This window comes from Nyctereutes procyonoides, unplaced genomic scaffold (assembly GCF_905146905.1).
Source record: "Nyctereutes procyonoides isolate TBG_1078 unplaced genomic scaffold, NYPRO_anot_genome, whole genome shotgun sequence".
NCBI classification, from domain to species: Eukaryota; Metazoa; Chordata; class Mammalia; order Carnivora; family Canidae; genus Nyctereutes; species Nyctereutes procyonoides.
In genome coordinates, this window is record NW_026575132.1 from 6,329,519 (window position 1) to 6,353,091 (window position 23,573).

General features: G+C 38.7%; 1 protein-coding gene, 1 long non-coding RNA gene and 1 other non-coding gene across 5 annotated transcripts in view; 1 reads left to right on the top strand and 2 right to left on the bottom strand.

The window, feature by feature from the left end:
* The window catches only part of CCDC150 (coiled-coil domain containing 150), an 80,477-nt gene that overhangs the window by 56,256 nt on the left and 648 nt on the right, over positions 1-23,573 (top strand). The window contains exons 16-26 of one of the 2 annotated variants that reach the window (XM_055345461.1): positions 579-686; positions 6,120-6,248; positions 6,908-7,077; positions 8,998-9,091; positions 9,896-10,065; positions 10,987-11,113; positions 19,508-19,702; positions 20,122-20,190; positions 20,285-20,446; positions 21,115-21,201; positions 23,267-23,386. In XM_055345461.1, coding sequence (XP_055201436.1) covers positions 579-686; positions 6,120-6,248; positions 6,908-7,077; positions 8,998-9,091; positions 9,896-10,065; positions 10,987-11,113; positions 19,508-19,702; positions 20,122-20,190; positions 20,285-20,446; positions 21,115-21,201; positions 23,267-23,386 — 1,431 coding nt within the window. Of the gene's footprint in view, positions 1-578; positions 687-1,323; positions 2,017-6,119; positions 6,249-6,907; positions 7,078-8,997; positions 9,092-9,895; positions 10,066-10,986; positions 11,114-19,507; positions 19,703-20,121; positions 20,191-20,284; positions 20,447-21,114; positions 21,202-23,266; positions 23,387-23,573 lie in introns of those variants that run through there. The other variant, XM_055345463.1, reaches the window with a different exon arrangement.
* Positions 6,381-23,406, bottom strand: LOC129522925 (uncharacterized). 2 transcript variants are annotated; one of them, XR_008667014.1, is made up of 7 exons: positions 23,279-23,406; positions 22,416-22,490; positions 20,633-20,871; positions 15,518-15,565; positions 13,508-15,044; positions 8,404-8,544; positions 6,381-6,938 (listed from the first exon to the last, which is right to left on the bottom strand). It is a non-coding gene; the product is annotated as an uncharacterized LOC129522925 (long non-coding RNA). The 2 variants fall into 2 exon arrangements; XR_008667015.1 differs by lacking the exons at positions 6,381-6,938; positions 8,404-8,544; positions 13,508-15,044; positions 15,518-15,565 and adding an exon at positions 20,429-20,543.
* On the bottom strand, positions 17,358-17,428 carry LOC129523094 (small nucleolar RNA SNORD56). The gene has a single exon (XR_008667054.1). It is a non-coding gene; the product is annotated as a small nucleolar RNA SNORD56 (small nucleolar RNA).

The window sequence follows — 23,573 nt, forward strand, 5'->3', positions numbered from 1 at the left end:
TGTGGAAAAACACAATTTGTAGATTAATGAATGAATAAAAATGATTTCTTTCCCCCAAATGATCATTTTCTTTAAAGAGAAAGATGTTATCTTCAGTTAGTGTTAAAATACAGTTCATTGTATAAGAACTTCATTTATTCAACTTTTATAATTCTGTCAATAAAACAAGACTGTCATCTTGCGTATTGACAATTCTAATTATCCATACTCAAAATGTTTTCTGAATGTTAGATATCACAGTTTTTTTTTTAATTGCAATTATTACCCACAAAATCTCACTGTTATATTCATGAGTCATGTTAGTTTGGAGTTTCCATAAGCAATAGAAACCAAATGAGTTGTCTCAGTACAAGTAAATGGCTATAGCCTGCCTACTTTTAGCTACTGAAATAGTTATGTTAGCTGAAATAGCATTCTTTGCATGATTAGAAAAACTAAGGGTTACTTTTATAAGTTTTAAGGATTCTCTGTGGTTTTTCCAAACTCATGACATATTTTTCCTTTTAGGATATGTAAATATATAAACATATATATCTCATCAATAAGCCATATTTCATTCTTCTTCTATTTTACCCTAGATAAAAGTTAAACAGCTAGAAGATCAACTGCATACTTTTACTGAAACCAGTTCACAGAATGACCATCTACGCAAATTGAACAAGGCTCTAGAGGGCAAATATGCTCAGGTGTGATTAATAGCTACAAAACAGATTGCTGTTATATTGTTTTAAGAAATTGATGCCTTTCTCCCCACCTTGCCATATAGTCCCAGAAGATGAATATTCTCTCACTTGACTCAATTCACAGATATTTTATAAACACTCCCAATGTTTTGCTGAACTGTAGAGAATAAAAGATGCTTGAAGCAAGATTGGGACATTCAACTTATTTATGCTCTAATTGGAAGCTTAGGAATGTGCTCATAAACTTTATATAGAATTAAAACTTATATCTTTCAGAAGGAAAATAGTTTGAGTGAACATCCATAGGGAGCACCATTTTAATGAAAGCATTGAGAAACACTTTCATAGAGGAAGTGGTTTTATAATTACAGGCAAACTCAGAACCCAGTACCAGTAAGATATACCTGCAACAGACAGCTCATTTGAAAGCAGTATTAGTAGTACAAGTGCTTACTTGTCATCATGGTGGCTACTGAGGCTGAAAACCTTTTGTAGGTCACATAACACTTTAGCAAATGGATGGACAAATTAGACAAGATACAGAATATTTAGTGAAGAAAAATAAACCAGGATTGTGTTACCAAAAGAAAGTGATTCATTTCAGTGATTTACAAATTTGCCATGTATGAAAATTTTTAAAAAATCTTAAATGCTCAGTATGTCTGACTTCTGTATCTATAATTTTTTTTGTTTGTATTGCACTGGTAACCAAGGAGCTAGAATGTGCCTTCAAATAGAATACTGTTAGGGTTCTAACCATCTGACTATACTGGAAACGGAGGCCTCATTAGATACACTCTCCTACAGGGAATTTGATTTAAGGAAGGTCTGTTTCTTCACTAGAACAATTTTACAGTGTGATTTCTTCATTTTGAAGGCAAAGGAACACATTTTCAAGTATATTTGCCATCACAGCTTCATTTAGAATATTGTGTTGTTCCTCCTCATAAAAGGAACACTTATTGAAAAATAACTCTAGGTTTAGTCATTTTACCGTTTTTAATTGGTGATGCCTCCAAGAAGAAGGAGATCTCCAGAAAGGCCTGCATCATCCAAATTGATTGAAAGCTATAGGCCCCATGTAAACAACGTAAAGGAAAGAACTTCATCAGTTGGTTTGCCCAGTGTTGTTCCAAACTCTGCACGCCGTGTGACCTTTGCACCTAGTCTGACTTCTGTGAGAGCTTCTCAGGAGGTTGGAGACTCCAGAATCTCTCTAAAGACTCTTTTGAATGCTATTAAAACCATGGAAGGAAGACTGGAAGGTAAAATAGACATTCTTGCTTCAAGACCATTAATAAGTGAGTCACCAAATTTTCTTAAACGGGATTCGGTAAGTGAAGACCACAAATTAAATCATAAGGAAATTTCAGATTTATACAACAATGAAGAAAAGTAGTATCAATCCAAAAAAAATAATATTTGAATGTATGAGTAACAACAAGGAAGTTAGGTTCTTCACAAATAAGAAAACCTGACAGTGTAGGTTGAAGCCATCATTTTGGCCAGCACATAACTAAATTTTAGACAGATTTGGATGAACAGTGGCCATTGAGATTTTTTTAATCTGATTTTGAGTTTTTGAAAATTCAAAATATCTATCTAATCTTAATATTCATGATAAAATGTTTAGATAAAGCCTGCTTTTAAAATAGGAATACATTAATAAAAGCCTCAACAACTTGAACATTGGACCATATTTTCCAAAGAAAACTTTTTAGAGCATCCATCTTTGCTTGATATGTAAAAATAAAAAGTACTATAGCTTGTCTTCTAGAGTTGACAGCTCTTTAGATCTTTTCTATAAACATTTTTGCTTAATAACCTTCATATGTATCTTAAAAACACTGGTAAAATTATAAAAACTATTCTTCCTTGTGTCTACTTCTAGAACAAAATCCAGCAGATTTTCAGAGTCTGTGAATTGGCATCCTTTGTAATATTCTTGGATCCTTAAAGAAAGAGTGTTTCAAACGTTACAGGTGAAAAGTTTTAAAGAAGTGTAATAATGTTGAGGAAGAGGTGGGGAAAAGATTTTTGTTGTTGCTATCGGAAGTATAAAATGTTAAAATTTCTTAATGGAGGACAATTTAATATCTATCATATCATCCCACAATTGTACTTCCAGGACTTCCTTCTACAGATAGACCAGCTTGTACATATGACATGTTTACAAGATTACTTATTGAAGTATTATTTGTTAATAGCAAAAGACTAGAAGCAACCATAATTTCATCAGTAAGAGACTAGCTAAATAAATCATGGTGTGTTCATGGCTTGGAATACTGTTTGAATATATGTATGTGTGTATTAACTGGACCTTAACTATTTTAACTTAGTAAGTATATAGTATATACGTATGAGTAGGTTAAAAGAGTCAAGGTTCAAAAGTGTATACATAAATATTTTACTAAATGTGTAGTAAAAGGTGAGGATAAAAAATATATACATATGTGAGTGTGTATATGTTCACTTGTAATGCATAGAATAGCTCTACAATGAATCATAATTGGCAACATTATTTTTGAAGAAAACTGGATGGCTGGGAAATTTTTCAGTTTACCCTTTTGTGTCTTTTTTTTTTCTTATAAGATTGTATTTATTCATGAGAGATGCAGAGTCATAGGCAGAGGAAGAAGCAGGTCCCTGCGGGGAGCCCGATGCGGGACTCCATCTCAGGACCCTGGGATCATGCCCTGAGTTAAAGGGAAACACTGACACTAAACCACTGAGCCACCCAGGTGCCCCTACGCTTTTGTATCAATAATGTGAATGTGGTACCTATTCAAAGTAATTTTATGAACATTTAATTTTCAACAAAAGTGAAAGTGGAGAAAGAATGATCTTTTTAACAAATGGTACAGGAGCAGTTCAATATCCCTGTGCAATACCAGAAAGCCTTTAAGCTATACTTCACACCATATAAAAAATTTAACTCTAGGGTGCCAGGGTGGCTCATTTGGTTAAGTGTCTGACTCTTAATTTCGGTTCAGGTCGTAATCTCAGGGCCATGAGATTGAGCCCCACATTGGGCTCTGCGCTCAGAGTAGAGCTTGCTTGCCCCTTTCCCTCTGCTCCTCCTCGCATGCTGTCTCTGCTGTCTCTCTCTCAAATAGGTAAATAAATTTTTTAAAAAATCTTAAAAAAATTGTTAAAATGGATCAGAATCCTAAATGTAAAACTTAAAACTGTAAAATTTCTAGACGAAAACATAGGAAATCTTTGTGATCTTGGACTACTCAGAGATATCTTAGATTTGACATCAAAAGCATGATCCATAAAGGGAAAAGAAAGATATGATAGCTTATGCTCTTCAGAGATATTTAAAGAATGAAGATATAAGCTGTAGACTAGGAGAAAATAGTTGGAAATCTATCATATCTGATAAAGGTCTTGTCTCCAGAATGTATTAAACTATCAAAACTTATTAAAAGGAAAACTCAATTTAAAAAAAGATATTTGGATGATAAATAAGTGCTTGAAAAGATGTTAAACATTAGTCATTAGAGAAATGCAAAACTGGAACCACAGTGAGACACTATCACACACCTATGTACAACACTGAAAAACTGATCACACCAAATGTGAGGTTGCAGAGCAACAGGAACTCTCACACTGCTGAAGGGGATGTCAGATGGCACAACCACTTTGAAAAAGTTTGATAGTTTCTATAAAAATGAAACACTACTGTATATAACCCAGCCATTCCACTTCTCAGGTATCTACCAAAGAAAATTGAAAGCATAAACCTACACAAAGCCGTCTACACAACTGTTCACTGCAGCTTTATTTGTAATAGCTTAAAACTGGAAGCAACTCAAGTGTCCAGAAAGAGACTGGGAAAGTACATGGTGGTGTACCCTACAATAGAATACTGTTCAGCAACAGAAAGGACTGAATTATTGATACATGAAAAGGATGGAATGAATCTCAGAATAATTGTGCTGAAAGAAGCCATTCAAAAAAGAGTACATTAAAAAAAAAAAAAACAAAAAAGAGTACATACAACTAATTCCATTTATATAAAACTCTAGAAAATAAAAACGAATTTCTTGTGACAAAACATTAGTTGCCTTGTGTGGAGGTGAGGGAACAAGGAGAGAAGGGGGAAGATTACAAAGAGGCATGAGAGAACTTTTGAGATGATAGAAATGCTTATTATCTTGATGGTTTCACGAGTTTCTATGTAGTTAAAACTGTACAGTTGAAAAATACGCAGCTTATTGTAGGTCATTTATACCTCAATGCTGCTTGTGAAAGGATAATGTGGAAGTATTACCTATGCAAAACGTAATTATATTAAAATATTCAGGGATCCCTGTATGGCACAGTGGTTTGGCGCCTGCCTTTGGCCCAGGGCGTGATCCTGGAGACCTGGGATCGAATCCCACGTCGGGCTCCCAGTGCATGGAGCCTGCTTCTCCCTCTGCCTGTGTCTCTGCCTCTCTCTCTCTCTGACTATCATAAATTAAAAAAAAAAAAAAAACAACCTCCGTTTTAAAAAAAAATAAAAATATTCAACATTCTTGAAATGACAAAATTACAGAGGTCTAGAACAAATTACTGGTTGCCCCAGGACAGGGGATGGTTTTGAGATCGTGTGTACATACAAAGAAGTAGCACACGTGGATTCTTCTGTGGCGAGATGGAGCGTTTCTGAATTGTGATTGTGATGGTGTTGACATAAAGTGCATGGGATCAGATTCCATAGAGCTCTGTGAACACACACGCACACAGGTTTTAAAGAAGTGAAAACGGAGCAAGTTCTGTAGTCCAGGTAATCTAGTCAACAGTAACATACCAAACTGTTTCCCAGTGTAGATGTTGAACTACAGCACGTAAGATGCCACCATTGGAAGCAGGGTGAAGAAGACATGGGACCCTTTGTACTACTTTTGCAACATCCTGTGAATCTATTTATTTCAACACTTTAAAAAGAATATTTAAAATTAGTGTGATCATTTAAAATGATTGTATAGATATACTAAAAGTGTTTTATGGATGTAAAATACTAATACTTCTAATTGGGATGTATTCTTCTATAATGCTGTTTTCTTAACACTACGTTAAGAACACTACGTTAATAAATATTTATTCGTCTTTGCTTTTGTTATATTCTGCATTTGTTATATTTTCAAGTTCCTTGATAATCAGTTTCTCCCCCATTTTACATCTAACCTTCATAGCCTTATCTCTGTTATCACTTAACCTGTACTTTCATGGAGATTGACATCTATTAGGTTTGCTCATGTTTATTCACACAGATTTATTTTTGCTTTGTAGTTTTCTTTAAAGGGAAAAATGGCTAATAAAGCTGGTTTTATTACAGTGTATTTAATTAAACATTTTAAGTTTGGTTTCCAAATTGCTGTGTCTTATCCTAATTGCTGATTTATAGTTCTTTGGAAAAGTTATCATTCCTTGTTTTCTACTAAGGTGAAATCCATTCTTGAAAAGAACGAAGAGGAACTCTCACAAGCAGTGAAGTGTCGTGATGTAGCCCTGAAAGAGAGTCAGAAGTTGAAAGGGGATCTCGAGGCCTTGGAGGACAGAGAGAACAAGAAGGCAAGGCATCAGTCCTTTCTGAAAGTTCGTTACAGACCTGAGGTGCTGAAGAAATCTTTCACAAGTCCCAGTCCTTCATTTCTTGTTGCCTTTAGTAAGAATGAAGATTGATCAGAGGAAGTTTTTTTCTAAAGATAACTTTAGAAGAGCTATAAAGTGTTTGCCTTAAAAACACATCATTTAACTCTCAATGTTTTTTTAACAAAGGGGAAAAGTCCTAATTTTTTTCTGTTGAAACACATCTGACCTTGGCAGCAAGAGCCGTCTACTTATGTGTTATTAACATGTTACTAATTCTGATGTTCTCTCTGGCCCCATCATAAGATCACTGAGTTGGGCCAAGCAGAGCAGCCTGGGCCCACGCACATCTAGAACCGGGAAGTTGTTGATGCTGATCGATGTCTCCAGTTAACACACACGCTGTGACGTGACAATAGTTGGGAAGCACTGCAGACTTCTCCACAGTCCTGGGGTCTAGTTTTGTTTTTCTCAAAGTCACAATAAATTCAGATCTTAGCAAAATAAAAGATGCTTCAGTTATTCCTCTTAGCATTCTACTGTGCTTGGTTTCCATAGTCTTGCCTAGAATGGGACTCAGCAGCAGCAGCAGAATAACCAGAAAGGATCAAGTATCTTTGTCTTATTTCATTTTCTCTTAGGTGGGTAACTTCCAGCGACAACTGGCAGAGGCTAAAGAAGACAATTGCAAAGTTACAATTATGTTGGAGAATGTGCTGGCTTCTCACAGTAAGATGCAAGGTGCTCTGGAAAAAGTACAAATAGAGCTCGGGCGGAGAGATTCAGAGATTGCAGGTCTCAAGAAAGAAAGGTACTGGAGATTATTTTTCTGTCTTTGTGAGTGTTAGCAGCGGTGTGCAGTCAAGAAGCAAAGTCACTTTAAAGAGCTAGCCCCCATTTGAGGAAAGCATCCTTGACCGGAAAGGAGGGTCTTTTGGTGAATGCACTAAGCTCTGTCTCTAGACTTCCCAGCCTGCTCTTACCTCCAGGCCCTGGACCTGAGCCACAGCCTTCACTCGGGTTCCCAGGCTCCAACCCAGCCATGCCCCCACAGCCCACACCCTTGTATCCTGCCCATTTTTCCTGCCCAGGAGCATTTTGTGCAATTCAGTGTTCTTTGTAAATTGACATCCATTGTATAGTCTTTAGTCAAGAAGAGGTTTTTGTTTGCAACCAAGGACCTCCCTTCAGTCCTGAACAGGTTTTTTTCCTCCAATTCCAATCCAAAGTTTGACGTATTTCCCTCTCCTTATTTTACTACTCACTAAATGTGTGAATATGACAATTCATCCCCCTTACTGTGCAACACTAGATAAAGTTTTCTATCTAGCTTTACATTTCAGAAATGGTGAAATGTAGACCTGTTCAGTAAAACACAGTATTATAAATATTTATTAGAAATAAACATGATTAGGGAACCCTGGGTGGCGCAGCGGTTTAGCGCCTGCCTTTGGCCCAGGGCACGATCCTGGAGACCTGGGATCGAATCCCACGTCGGGCTCCCGGTACATAGAGCCTGCTTCTCCCTCTGCCTGTGTCTCTACCTCTCTCTCTCTCTGTGTGTGACTATCATAAATAAATAAAAATAAAAAAAAAGAAATAGACATGATTAAAAAAAAGAAATAAACATGATTTTCAAAGATTCAAAATCCCTGTATTTTGTAGTGATGTAAAGGAGTCTGTATTCGAGAAATTCATGTGCTATATTGCTTCTTTACCCTGTTTCTACACCATTTAAACCTGCTCTTAGATCTACAGAATAATAATGGTCTAGTCTAGATAATTAAAGCTAAGTGCCAACTTGAGTTTGAACTATCTATATATTAGTGACCTGTTTAGATGAATCATTCTGAGAACTGCTGCAAGCCGTGTTTTATATGTAAACTCCATTTTTAAAAAATGTTTCAAGTCGCATGAGTTTCCCCTTGAGGTTAACAAACAAATGGTGTGAGTTTAATAAGTCCTCTGAAATATATTGGAATGTGTGTATTAGTGGTGCATATTGCCTCTCTGTTATGGGAGAACAAGTGCCATTTTTATATTCCCCATTGTACTTAACTTTATTTTTTACATATTATAGATGTATGTTACCTCTGAACTTAAAAAAGTTAAGGAGATGATATTAAAAATTGCTTACCGGGCAGCCCCCGTGGTGCAGTGGCTTAGCGCCACCTTCAGCCCAGGTTGTGATCCTGGAGACCTGGGATCGAGTCCCACGTCAGGCTCCCTGCATGGAGCCTGCTTCTCCCTCTGCCTGTGTCTTTGCCTCTTTCTGTCTCTATGAATAAATGAATAAAAAATCTTAAAAAAAAAAAAAAACTTAAAAATTGCTTACCATTCACAATAAAATTCTAGGTAGCTGTTTAATTTATAATCTCAACAGCAGGCCCATCCATCTAGAGGGGATATATTATTGTATATGTATGTGTGTATGTGACATGTATGGGTATATGTATATACATATACACATATATATATATGTATAAAATTACCAGCTCCTAAGTTAGTCATTAACAAATATTGATAGATTAATGTATCAAGCCAAATTGAATCATAGCTGGGACAAATTTTTAATCTCTGGGAGTCTTAATTTCTTAAAAGTCTGAGCATCTGTACTTTACTACATACGCTGTTTGAGCTTCTTGGAAGAAGAGTGCACTATAACTCCCAGTAGTATCATTCCTAGATGGTTTTTTTCTGTAGTGACTCTTCTTGTGCTTTCCATTTTTAGGGCTCTAAATCAACAGAGGGTGCAGAAGCTGGAGGCTGAAGTGGACCAGTGGCAGGCCAGAATGCTTGTTGTAGATGCCCAGCACAATGGTGAGGTAAAGGCCACATTTTATAGATGATAATGTTGATATTTTTGCTTTTATTGGGATATTGGTCATTTAAGAAAATGGAGTAAAATAATCAGGGAAATTTCTTTTTTCATCTGAGTAAGTCTGAGTTTTGGTTACAAATGGGTAGAAGGCCTGCAGCCTTCCAGTGAGTCATTTATTGGCAAAACAGGACCACTGTTATGCCTATTCTCTCTTTCATACGTGGTTAGTCTTTATTTATTAATGCATAAATGACTGCAGTAGTTAAAGGCTCAGAGGATAACTTGTAACTTCAATCATAAATCATTGGAGTGATCCCACTATGAATTAAGGAGACACATTTACATGTGTGTGCTCACAAGTGTATGCACACATGAATATCTCTACATATATGCACATATATTAAAAAGTCATGAGTATTTCATATAATTAAGCTTTTTCTAGAAAGACATACAAGGAACAAATGCCAGTTCTTACCTCTTTAGGCAGTGATACCAAAGATTATAGGATCAGAAAGAATTTTTAACTAGTTTAAAATTTAAAAACTAAAATTAACTTAAATTGACTCAGTTTTTCAAAGCTCACTAGTAATGAGTTGGTAGCATACTTTTCCCATTGCCTCCTGAGAGTCTCCTAAGCAATGTCATAGTAAGTTCTCACATACATATTCCAGGCAACTGGAATCTGGTTCTGGTTCCATTTAATTATTGTTTCAATGGCTTAATGGTAAAGTGTAAGGAGTGAGCATATAGTGTTAAAGACTTCTTACATCTGTGACCATGGAATTAAAAAGAGCCTTCTCTCTTTCAGATGGAGCCTCTACAGAAAGCTCTAGATGTAGCTAGAGAAGACAACAGAAAACTGGCTATGAGCCTGGAGCAAGCTCTTCAGACAAATAATCATCTACAAACAAAGCTTGATCATGTTCAAGAGAAATTGGAAAGCAAAGAACTTGAGCGACAAAATTTGGAAAACTTCAAGTAAGAGCAGTGTAATCACAGTGAAATTAGGGGAGAGTCTCTGGAAGAGTAAGTTGCGCTCATTCACATAAAGCAGTTAAGCACCAATCCTCAACTTGGAACTGGTACTCCCAGGAGAGCCATGTTAAAGAACCAGGCACACCTGAGAGCAGACACTAGCTGGCTGGGGTATGCTCATTTGGATCTCCTTTTCTGCTCTTCCCTCATCTAATGTCAACCTGCTTCTCCACGTGAAGGTTAAACCAAAATTTAAAGAATATTGCATGTTTCCACCAACCCTTTCCTATCAACAGGTGATGTGTCCTTTAGAAGCATGATTTGGGAAAGGAATAGCAACAGCCTGGTGGGAATAACCCATCTAGGTGTGGGATGACTTCACTCAGGCAAATCCCAAACCACTGTTTTCCCGAAATTAGTCCAGTCAAACCCATCAAGTCACTAGGTCAAGGCACTATTTTTTCTATAAACTGCATCTAGGTAAATAGGATTTGGATATAAATAACATTCTGTAAAAATTTTTACCCAAGGGAAACGCAGTGTGCGCATAGATCTTTATGCCTTTCAGCTAATGAAAATACCGATACGAGACAGTGTAAGCTAAAGCAGAGAAGGCATGTTTCCCTTTTTATGATCTGTGCACATTTTATAGTCTAGTGAAATGTTGCTGGCTTTTTTATTGGTTAAAACGAGTATGTGTTTCCCTCTTTGGGTTGGATATCTTTATATTGAATGATTTTTTGGCCTTTAATGCCACAGGTAATGCTTTTCTCCCCCCTTCTGTTAATGGGCTCCAGACCAAGGAAGTTGACCTGGTGCCTGATTGCTACTCATCTGTATATGACACCTTTCAGACGTTCTCCTCCAGGCCTTCCTTACCTCCTGAAGATGATTTCTAAAGGTGACTTTTCCCCCCCAAAACAGAGAACGGATGACTGAGGAATCCAAAATAGAAGCAGAAATGCATGCTGAACGCATAGAAGCTCTAAGAAAGCAGTTTCAAACTGAGAGAGAAACAGCCAAGAAAGTAGCACAACGGGAAGTGATTGAGGTATGGAGTCAAGTGACAAAAAGTGTCTCTCTACATGAGTGCCTTTTAAGAGCGTTATCAATTACAGGATTTCTGAGCATGGCTGTAGTAGGTCTTTGGTCCTTCTAGTCCTTCTGTGAGCAGTAAGCCCAGTGTAATCAAGCCATCTCCCTCCGTGCTCTTCCTAAGTCGAAACACACAAAGCTTCTGATAGACAGTTCTCTGCCTAGCAAAGGAGGGTCTTGATGAGAGCTTTTCCATTGGACAGGGGTAGCTGAGGGATAGAGGAAATGGCCATTGGGTACACATCAAATCGTCTGTCCCCTTAATTCGCTTCACCAGCACCCTTCTGAGAGGCACGTGTGTGTGGCCTGTGCTCTGATGTGTACTACGTGACCCTTACTTGTGATCTCTGCTCTTGACGTGAGACAAATAGGGTAAACAGCAGAGGGCCTTTGTTGAGTAACTAGAGGCTATGTACAATTTTGAAGGAATTCAAAGTAAGGGAAAGTTTGTTTTAGGCAAGTTGAGGCATAGAAGAAGAAGGGAAACAAAGTACGCGATTGAGATTGGCAGAGCTGACAGGGCAGGGATACCCGCTGCAAGGGAATGACCAAAGCTTAGTTATAAAAATGAACAGGATGTGTGAGCAATCAAAGAGGATTTCTATCAGAGCAGAGACTTTGGGAAATGTCTGAGAAAGAGTGGGTAGCTGACCTTGACAATCAGAATGTTAGAGGTGAACTTTCAGGTCAAAGTGGTATTCTGTGGGTTTCTAAGAAATGGGTGGTATGATGAAAGCACAATTTTAGGAAGGGGAGTCTGGTGGTATTAGAGAGTAGGCAAGAACAAAGAGAAATGGGAGACATGTAGACCCAAGCAAGCTAAACAGTATGGGCTTCAGAAGATTAGAGGCAAGCAGCATAGTTCAGTTGAAAATAGAGAACAGTTAAATTGAAAAAGGCATTTTAATAGAAAAATCATGAAACAGGGATGCCTGGGTGGCTCAGTGGTTGAGCGTCTGCCTTTGACCCAGGGCATAGCCCTGGGATCGAGTCTTGCATTGGGCTCTCTGCAAGGAGCCTGCTTCTCCCTCTGCCTGTGTCTCTGCCCCTCTCTCTGTGTGTCTTAAAATAAAAAAAAAAAGAAAGAAAAGAAAAATCATCAAAAGACAGTAAATGTTCTGTCAGGAACAGAAGGGGAGGGAAGAATTAAAATAATTCCAAGACTTGGTTGGAGTGACTGGTCTGTAGGTCTGTATTTTGTCAAATTTGGTATATTTAGCAATAGCAATTCACAGAGACCTTTTAGAAAATTTGTAAATTACAAAACTATATAAACATTAAAGTTAGGAAAGGAAACAAAAGGAAATTAAAGGCACCTTTAATCAGATAGTTGTTAGAATACTTATAAAATTTAAGTCTGTTTAATCACTGAAGATTGTGAACTTGTGAGGAAACCAAGGGCAGAGTGAGGGGGTGAGGTCATTGGGGAGTCAGCAGCAGGGTGCACCACTCACAAGTCCCAGCTCTGCCTCTTACTAACAAGGTGTTGATTGCAGACAGTTTCAGTGTTATTTCCTCAGTCATAAAATGGAAATCTTCGTAACTACTCTCCAGGGTTTGTTTAAGTTGGAAAATATATGCATGAGCGTAATAAGTACAGGGTTATTGTTACGTTGTTAGGGCTTACACCCTAACAAGCAGCAGGGTGCACCACTCACAAGTCCCAGCTCTGCCTCTTACTAACAAGGTGTTGATTGCAGACAGTTTCAGTGTATTTCCTCAGTCATAAAATGGAAATCTTCGTAACTACTCTCCAGGGTTTGTTTAAGTTGGAAAATATATGCATGAGCGTAATAAGTACAGGGTTATTGTTACGTTGTTAGGGCTTACACCCGGTTGTGACAAAGCTGTGATTGAGGAAATGGTGGAGTATCGAACAGAAAGTCAGTTGGGTGGTAGTAAGAGGTCAGCACTGTGGCTTGAAGTTAGGATGTGAAGGAATGAGCTAGTGTAGAAAGAAAAGGTACAAATAACTGTACATTGTCAAACGCTCTCAGCCATCCAGAGTACTTCTCCCTTCTCCACTACCACCTCTTCCTAAAAACCAAGTGGCACTGATTTAAGGGCACTGGAGGAGGATAGGAGCTCTGTAGAATGGTTTAAGTAATGTTAAAAGATAAACTGAGGCATACTAGATATTTTTAAGACTCTATTTGAGCAAAACTCAGTCCAAATCAGATGGTATCCAATCTAGCAGATAAAAAGGAGCTCCAAGGAGCAGAATGAGATGAAAGATTTCATAGGCGGACAGGAGCCAGAGACAAGATATATCAGGCAAAAGAGCAGGCTGGTTATTACAAGGTACTTTCCTTTAGGGGAAGACAGGAGTCTTACCAGGCAGATTACCCACCTGTCTTAGACCATTTGCTCGGTGGTTAGCACCCATGATCATGCATTTCAAGGTTTTGAGAGAATCCAGCACACTAGAGAGACTGCTGATTATTATAAGCAGGATAATTCCCAATGTCTAGAGTGTCCTTTGGAGCCGTGGTCCCCAAGACCCCAATCAGAGTCAAGTAAGTGAAGGACTCTGCCGAAGGAGTCACTTTCTTAAACCAGCCAGCTTGTTCAGTGATCTTCCGTAGCTGAGGCTCAGCTTCTCCAGAAGTGTCAGTCTAAGTGCAGCGTGTGGTGTTGAGGCCACAGCACAAACACTTCCTTGCCTAGCTGAAAGACAATACAGCTAATTTCTTCTATTATCCGGAACAAGTTCAGGCAGAGTCTAGGGGTTTTGTTGGGCAACTATTTATCAGCAGATTCTACAGTACCTTTGAGTTTATGAGAGGTTTCTGATTGCGCCCCCATTTGCACTTACTGCTAGCTAAGGCACTAGGGATCTGCCAAAGGAAGCTAACGTTGAGTCACGAATGCCTCCTGGTAAGTCCTGATTTCACTCTGTGGCTCAGCATTGGAAAGGCAACAGCAGTGGAGGCAAGTAAAGTTCAAGTCTGTAGACCACACCAGTTTTATTCTAGTTTTGCTTGTCCTTTTCTTTGTATAGAATCTAGATGCAAGATTCCCTGGGGTTGGCGTTTTTAACCAGAAGCAGAGAAATTGACCCTTGGGTGTAGGGAGTATGATACAAAGGACAGGGGGCAGAGTTTGGTCCAGAGAAACTGAAGCACTGAAATCAGGGAGAAGTATGTGATGGGCAGAACTACAGGATCACCAGTTGTTTGAAGACTGGATTAGGCCCTTTGCAATGGCATTATTTTTGCAGGTCAGAGCAAGGAAAGGTGGGCAAAACAATCATAAAGACTTGGTGTAAGAATTAAAAAAAAGATGGTCAGGGGATCCCTGGGTGGCTCAGTGGTTTGGCATCCTTCAGCCCAGGGTGTTGTCCTGGAGTCCCAGGATCGAGTCCCGTGTCAGGCTCCCTGAATGGAGCCTGCTTCAACCTCTGCCTGTGTCTCTTTCATGAATAAATAAATATTAAAAAAAAAAAAAAAAAGGATGGTCAGAGAGAGAAGGAAGAATGGAAAGAAAGAAACATTCTTGATCTGAAGTCTTAGGAGCAAGCAGTCTAACCCAGTGTCCACTACTTCTCTTCTTCTTAGTTTGATTTTTAGGCCTCCACAACATATTTACATAGGACCAGATGTCAGATGGAGCCTTCTTCAATTGTGAAATATGCACCTATACATAGTAGGATCCTTCCCAGGAATCTCCCTTCTGCAAAAGTATCAGAGTATAACAACAGCTGTTGGTAAATGATAAAAGACTTTAATATGCTCATGCTTAAAGATCTGGGTGGTTCAGTGGTGGTTCAGTGGTTGAGCGTCTGCCTTCAGCTCGGGGTGTAATCCCAGGGTCCAAGATCAGGTCCAGCGTTGGGCTCCCCACAGGGAGCCTGCTTCTGCCTTTCTGTCTCTTGTGAATAAATAAATCTTTAAAAAAAGTAAAGATCTGATGAGAGTTCACTGTAATGGAACTGACAAGGAAATATGGTTATGTCTGTGATATACAGCATTTTAAGATAACTAGAATTATGACTGATAAAAGGACACATTAAATTTTTAAGAATTTCCTACAATTGCTAGAACACTTATATTAATAACACATATTGTACAAATATAAGGTTTATCATCACTTATTTGACAATGCTTCCCATGTAATTTAGCATCATATAAACCTACTAATTAGTTTGACATTTCTCTTTTACATAGTGAAACACAAATCCTTTGAGATTTTGTCTTAGGGACCCTCTGGGAAATCTCAAAGTTATTTTGAGATCAAAAAGACTCCATTTAGAATTTTATTTGGGAAAGTTTTCAAAACATGACTAAACAAATTATTATGAAATATCATTTAAACAAAGTGACAATAGAAGTTTTAAAGGCAAATACAGAAAGTTACATACTTAGCTCTTAAGAAAATCCAGTCTTCTCAGTATTAAGCAGTCAAAGACCTGATAAAAGACAATATGAAGCACAGTAAATTATTTTGCTAAGATGCAAAATCTGTTTTTCAGGTAAATTACCCCCAAAATTAAAAAAAAAAAACAAAACACTTCCACAACCTCTTATCAAGAACAAACCAGCAGTCCAAGAACTGTCCATTTAGTAAAGAAAAAACCAAATTCTAATTATGCACCAAATTCATTCTTTAAAAACTTGATAAATCCATTCTAACTTAGCCATTTCGACCACACATAAAATTCCCTTTTCAAGATTCCTTTTCCACAAACCAACTTTTTCTTTTATCCATCCCTCTTTCTCATTTTGGAACAGTCATTTTACTTTCCTTACAACTTTTCCTACACAGTTTTCTTACAACTCTCTTTTTTTTTTAAGATTTTATTTATTTATCCATGAGAGACACAGAGAGAGGCAGTGACACAGGCAGAGGGAGAAGCAGGCTCCATGCAGGGAGCCCGATGTGGGACTTGAGGAAGGCACTCAACCACTAAGCCACCCAGGCGTCCCACACCTCTATTATTTTGAAGTAATTTTAATTACACATATTGACTAGAATTCTTAACACATAGAATCCTTATTCCTAGTGAAAACTAAGAAATAAGCAATTGTAGAGTATGTTACAATTAACATTCTGTGGGTTAGCAAGTTTAATAAGTAATTCCTTAATTTCTAGAAGTATATTCTTCTTCATAGTAAACTTCCCAGCTTAGCACAAAACATGTCTACTAACAGACGCAAATTTCTTTAATTTCTCTGTAAAAGGAAGCCAAAGTGGGTAAACCTATGTTTAGTAATTCATGTTTTGGTATTTTATTTGGAAATGATCTAGATATTCAATGAATATCCATCATTTAATTTGTTTTAGGGTAATTTCAAGGTTTCTAGATACCAAAAAGATTTTGGAAAATTTTATGCTATATCTGACAATTATGTTTAGATTACTCATGAAAATTTCTTGCTGACAAATTCTGTAACAGAGATAGATGAGTTTATCTGACTTAGTAAACCTGGTAAAACAGAAGTATTACAGTTAATGCTGATAATTCTGAAGACACGGATACTTTGTTGATGATTATCCTAGATCATGTAACTGCAAAAACATTTGGGTTAGTTTCTCTATTTGAGCGTACACTTGATAAAGCTAAGGTTACTGTTTCAGGCTAAAGCTTTTAACTCGTATTTGTGAAGGAGACTTTTAAGATTTTTCATGGGCCTAGTTTTCAAAATATCTTTTCCATTTTGGGTTTTTTTTTTTTTTTTCCTTTCTCTTCATGAGAATGGTCTTCATTCTTAGAGAAGACCAAGTAGGATATTTACATCTCAAAAGGCACAGAAAAAGAATGTAAGTTCCACCAAGGAGGATTTTTGTTCCCTAAATACAGATATTTTACAATATCTGCAGCCTTAGATGAATAGGGGAGGTTTGGGGATTGGTAACAAGAATAGATGAGCTTTGAATTGTTTCTAGGGCTGAGTTTCTGTTCTTGTACATTTAATTTATAAGACAAGTACAGTGTTTAATTTCTCAAAGAATTGGGTTGCAGCCTTTAATGATAAACAGGCTGACCCACCCATCCAACTACACAATCTTCAATTTGCTTCTTTATTATCAGGGAGATTTTCAACTAAGATGGAAATCAAAAGATTCCTATGTTCGAGATTTAGAGCTGTGTGTCTTTGGAATTTAGTAAATCCTTCCACAGAGGCTTTAATTTTCTCTCTAGGTACAGTTTCATCTTAGCTGAGGGGAGAAAGACCTTTTTTTTTTTTCCCTCCTCAGCTTCACTCAGACCCAAAGTATCATCCCTCACTATGTGAACTGCTGTTGATGAAAAATACTGCCATCATTGCAGAGAAAAGAAAGGAATTTTTAAAAGTCTAGCAGGCTCTGAATATGGCCATCCTCTGGGCATAGAGCTACTTTAAATCATTTCATAGATCTTGCTAGGTTTTAGCAAGGACAAACAGTAAATATTCCTAGCAATATTGAACAGCCTCATGGATGCAAAGGGGTCCCCAGAAAAGGCGCAAAAAATACTCCCCACCCAAACTCTAGAACCACTCCCAAAGATAACCAAGAGAATTGTCCTGGCTGGCAGCAGTCAGATGGGATAGAACCTGCATTTCTGTCCAACCATATTTTTAGAGCCTCTAACCTAGTGGTTGCCCAAGCCAGGTTCAGGATACAAAACAAGATAACAAGAAGGCATAAGCTGTCCCGGGAAGAAAGATCAACAACCAGTGAGTACTTGAAAGCAGATTAAAAAGACACAATTCAAAGATATAATTTTGTCTGTCAGTCTGAATTTGGAAAGGAAAGGACAATGTGAAACTTTACCTTTCTTTCTCAACCAGACACCACAGAGAGACATCGGAGAGAGCTGATTTTGGGGAGAACTCTTGTCTTTTGCTAGCTTCTGCTCATTTCCCCAGATCCTATCCATAGGTTCTGGGCAAGTGGGCAGCGGGGGTGGGGGGGGAGTGAGGGGGTGGATTCCAGGAGGTCTCATCCTAGTCACCAGAAACCACAGAGAATGAAAAACAGTTTTCCTTCTACCCTTTATAAGTGCTTGGCTTTACTTGTCTAGAGTACCTCACACATGGATAAGCTTATTGAGGTTGAAAGTTCTCCATGGTAGCCACTATAATTCAAAATTATCTGTCTGTTCAGCCTTTAAGTTTTTATTCACCTGAGACCTCACACTGGACCCCATCCAGAAAAAGAAAGGCTTAAAGTCCAACAGCTGCAACCACAAAAGCTGCAGAGCTAAGATTTAAGAGGGACTGACGCCTGACCTCCAGAGGCCTCAAGGAAGCTGGGGATACCTACAGACCTGGTTGCTTGTTGCTCCTGGGGAGCACTGCCCTCCTTCCTTTTTTCTCTCTGACACCACAACTGTTAAATATTTAACATGCCTCAGTTTGTCTTTTAAGGGTTTATTTGAACAGAAATTGATTCAAATTGGGCATCATCCAGTCCAGCAGCTAGAGAACTCCAAGGAGCTGTACAAAATGAAAAGCTTTTATAGGCAGAAGGGAGCAAGAACACATTTTACTGCCACTAACTTGAGTTGGTTATTGCAAAGTTTCTTTCAGGGGAGGGCAGGATTGGGAAGATTACCATACGAGTGCTCGTCAGGCAACTGCTGACAGATTCGTCTAAGAGTTCATTTCTGGGAAAGTCAAAACTGTAATTCAATCTTGGTTTGGTGACGTGGGGCTTAGCATAAGGGACTCTGTTTGGGGCTGTTGTCTTGGTTCCAACAATATTCACTATGGTATTTTTTTCACTAAACATTTATTAAAATCTTTGAAAACTGAAGGCAGTATAACAAAAAAATCTATGCAGTGGTAGTAACTAGCAAGTATTTATATGAATTACTTTCTAATTTTCAATTCTCTAGACATAGGTCACAAGTGACAGAAGGAAGAGAAAAGCTTAAAGCTGAGCAAGTGTGCCAGGCTCTCCTCCTGTACTGTATCTTTTTTACTAGGAATCCTCGGAGATAGTTTATTTGCATACTTTGCCAGTGATGAACCTGAGCCTTTAGGGAAGTTAACTATCCAAAATTACTTGGCTAGTAAGTGCTAAAGCTGAGATTTGAGCTTAGGTTGGATTCTAAAGTCATGCTCTTAAAAAACAAATGATGAACATGTATTTACAATATTTATCTGTTCTAGGAAAAATTGTGTTTAGTGTTAAAAATTTTGAAAAACAAAAAGAAAACTCCTTAGACTGTTGCTCTACAAATCTTCTTAATCAGACATCATTATCATTGCCTCACTTAGCCTCCCCTTTAAAAGAAAGGTCAAAAAAATAAATAAAAAAAAAATAAAAGGTCAAAGAGAATGAAATATGGGGACAGGTCTCATCATAAGCCTCTCTTACTGAATGAGAGGTGAAAACGACATTTTCCCGTTGTGTTCCCCAGCTGAAGAAAGCCCTTGATGAAGCCAACTTCAGATCAGTGGAGGTGACCCGGGCCAACCGCGAGCTGCGGCAGAAGCTGACAGAGCTGGAGAAGGTCCTGAACAGTAGCAAGGAGAAAATAAAGAATCAAAAGGCCCAAATCAAGCTCCATTTGTCGACGAAGGCGAATAATACTCAGAATATAGAAAGGATGAAGGTTGTATGAGAAACACTAAGTCTCCCCTCACTTCCTTAGTGTCTGATGAGGATCCAGGCAGGTGGTGGGGTCTGGTGAAGATGGTTCCAGAGTCCTAACAGCACCTGTGTTCTCTGGGAATTATAGCTGCACCCGGGGAGTGGGCAAAGTGTGAGAGGGTGCTGTTTCTCTTTCCGGCAGAGATACTGCAGTGTAAGTGTGTGGTTTCTCAGCAGCTGCCCTGTGCCCTTGTGGATCCCCTCTGTGCCTTCCACTGTGACTGTAGAGGACTCTGCTCTTCCCGGGCCAGCGGGAAGGAGAGCCCAGCAGAGGCGACAACATGGGTCTCATGGGGATTCCCCCTGTCATCCTGTAGGCAAAAGGGCCAGCCAGTTTTCCCACTAATCATCTTTCTATGTTATCTCCACATTTACTTTCAGCAAATAGAAATGGAATTGAGGCAGATGGAGCTAATTAAGGATCAATATCAGAAAAAAAATTATGAACAGGTAGATGATTTCCACAGACTTCATGTTTACCTTTCACACAAAATCTCCAACCTGGGACAGGTTGACAACTGCTTTCCTCTCTGTGCCCCACCAGTCCTTGAGTATCCAGAAGTTCGTGTCTGAAATGACTAACCTACAGAAGGAGATGCAGTTGCTGGCCAAGAGCCAATATGAGACGTCTGCGCAGAACAAACAGCAAGAGCTGCGACTCGAGGCCGAGCGGAATGTTCGGCAGGAACTGGAGAGCCGGTGCCGGGTAAGAGGCCTCCTCGGAGAGGGGCGGTGGGGGACTTGGACTGAAACCCCACAGTAGAGAACATAGACTTTCTAGATTCTGTAGCAGAGATGCAAATCTGCAAGTAGGAAGAAGCCTGGAGCTTTGAATATGGCACGTGCTTGCCATTTATAAAATATTCACTCCCAGAGAAGAGCTAACGCTCACCTGTGCAAAATACTGGTTCCTAAGTAGGACTCCTGAACTGAATTCCATTGTCTTTCGGGAACTTTCTGTGCCTTGGTTCTTCCCTGAAGCTCAGATATGCCTGTTACTGTGGTAGACTTGAAACTCTCCCCAGCCTCCTGAAGAGCGTGACATTCTGTCTCTGGAAAGGGACTTGAAGAGACCATCAAGCTCTTGCCTTCCAGCACACATGGTCTCCTTAAAAAAGCATTCCTTCCATTCTGGAAAAAAGATATTGATTACTTTCTCCTCAGGAGAATACAGAAATCAGTCAAAATCTGTCATCGTATGCATCTGTGTATACTACTGAGAGGAACAGTTCTTTTTTTTTTTCTTTTTTTGTATTTTGGTAGCACACCCCATGGTACTTTCCTAATTTTGTTGCTGATTTATAACAACATGGAAGCTTTGGGCTCCATATGGGATGTTGGGAATTTCTAAAAATCTTTGTATCACATGTTCAGGAATTGGAAGAAACTATCAGACACCTAAAGAAATGTAAAGAGGCAACAGAGCATAAGCTGAAAGAAGCCAGTGTGGAATCAGAACAGGTAAGCCAGACCTATGGGTGTAGAAACGTAGACAGGTGTCCTCCAACACAGCAACCTTGAAACCTTCAAGTCAAGGTAAAATCCTTCATTAACAGAGTTGTCAGGCAATAACAACTTACTAAGTCTAATGTCTACTATGAAGAATAATTTTTAGACTGAGGTTCTGTGTCCTGATAAAAGATAACAGAATGCTGAAGTCCTGAGTGAACCTCAAGTCCAATTCTCTACCCCTAAATATAAGAAGGGAAGACCAGCATGTGTGTAGATTTTAATGCATTATGGCTTGACATCACTAATAAGAATGGAAGCTCTTTGTTTAGTCAATAACTAGAAATGTAAAGTAGGCCCTATTTATTTTTATTTTTTTATTTAAGTAATCTTTCTTCCCACCATGGGGCTCAAACTCATGACCCTGAGATTAAAAGTTGCTCGATCTTCCCACTGAGCCAGATACCCCTCGAAGGCCCTTTTAATTTGTGAATTTGCTTTCTCTAAAGCATTTTAAAGGTACTTTTAGAGCTGGAAAGGGTCTTTGAAATCATTGTCTGACACAACCACTCCTCATTTTCCAGATAAGAAAATAGATTCTTAAGGTATACAGTGATGGTGTTGTTAGTTGGTCATGTGTCCCTTTTATAGCCATTAAGTCATAGAAATAATGTGACTGTCAGAACAGTGTATTAAAAGGAATATGCACTCCAACACACAGGAGTTTTGAGTGCCAACCTACCCTTGAGGAAGTTCCATTTAACTCATCAGTTATCACATCCAGAAAAGCCAGGATATTAAAACTTAACTATTCCATTATTGTTAGATGACTCAGAGTAAGTTTCAGTAAGTAGTACCCCCCTTCCCATTCACTGTGCAAGAGGAGACATGTATGGGGCCATTTCAGGCATCTTTCCCTCCACTCCAGGTAAAGAGCGCTGAATAAAGTTGTCTGGCGTGGTGAGGGAGGTATGAGGGTATCATGGGCACTAGGATATACAAACAGCCCCGGAAAATAGTTGAACTTTGTAGCTTTCTGAAAGTTGAATGACAAGGGGAGCTCTACTTTCTTACTATTTAGTACCCACACTAGGACCTGGCTAATCTGGGACAAATACATAGTCACACATATTTACTGTGGACCTGTCTTAGTGTGGGCGCTGTGCTAGGTGATGAAGACTCAGGGTGAACAAGCCTGAGGAAGCCCCTGCTCTCATGGAACTTACCTTCTCCCAGGAAACAGAGAAATACACCTCTCTCTCTCTCTCTCAGATGTCAGAATCAAAAAATGAAAATGCTGTCTAGGAAACATAATCAAAAGGAGGAAACAGTTATTTTACTTTTTATTCTAGAGGATATGTTCTGGAGCTGTTTTGAAGCAACCTTATTAACATAAAAGCCAGTTAGCTTTACCTTAAAATACTGAAGTATCCCAAATACATACAAAAGTGCCAGGCACACACAGGCACTCAGTAAATACTTGTCAATTAAATGGATACTGATTCCGGATCATCTTCGAAGTCAGACTACTAGAAGGGCCATTGAAGTCTAACAAAGATAATTTGGAAATATGTACTTAGGAGCTGAAGTATAAAATGTTTTAATGATAAAGGAAATAAAAAGAATGCAAATTACACTAAGCTAGTCCAGTCTGTTACTAATTTGATTACTTTCATAAAGCCCAAAAGAAAGATCTGTGTATAAACTTTGGAGTAGGGAACAGAACTCAAAAATTCAAACTCAAAAAAAAAAAAAAATTCAAACTCTGGTTTGAACTACCAATATTCATTGGCAGTGCCTTGTCCTTTCATTCTTATTTTCCTCCTGGGTTCTCTTCCTTTCATTCACATCCAGAAAATATTAATTAATGCTTGAATAGCAGCAGGCTTGCATGCATTCAACTCCACATTCAGAAACCGCTCTCATCTGTGGGAGATACATCATGCGAATAGGCAAAAACCTGGCACTTGCAATTTGGATCTTTTAACATCTGAGTAAAAAAAGTCTCGAAACTGATACACAAAAAACTTAAACCTTTCTTTGTCGTGATTTCTAATGATAACACGTTTATGTTCAGATAACAGCTAACCTGGAAGAAGCTCATCGCTGGTTTAAGTGCAGGTTTGATGGCCTCCAACTTGAGCTGACAAAAAACCGGTTGCAGAAGCTTCCCCGAGAAGACAGGTGGCTGGAAGAGGTAGGGTATTTAGACGTGGCTGTCTTCAGCAATTTTGGATTTGTTCCTCCTCGGATTTCTCATGGCAGAAGTTCTCTCTTCATCCAGCTACTCTCCCCACTAATCTTTAGGTTTCTTTAAACTGTAAAGAAAACAGGGATCCCTGGGTGGCTCAGCGGTTAAGCGTCTGCCTTCTGCTCAGGGCGTG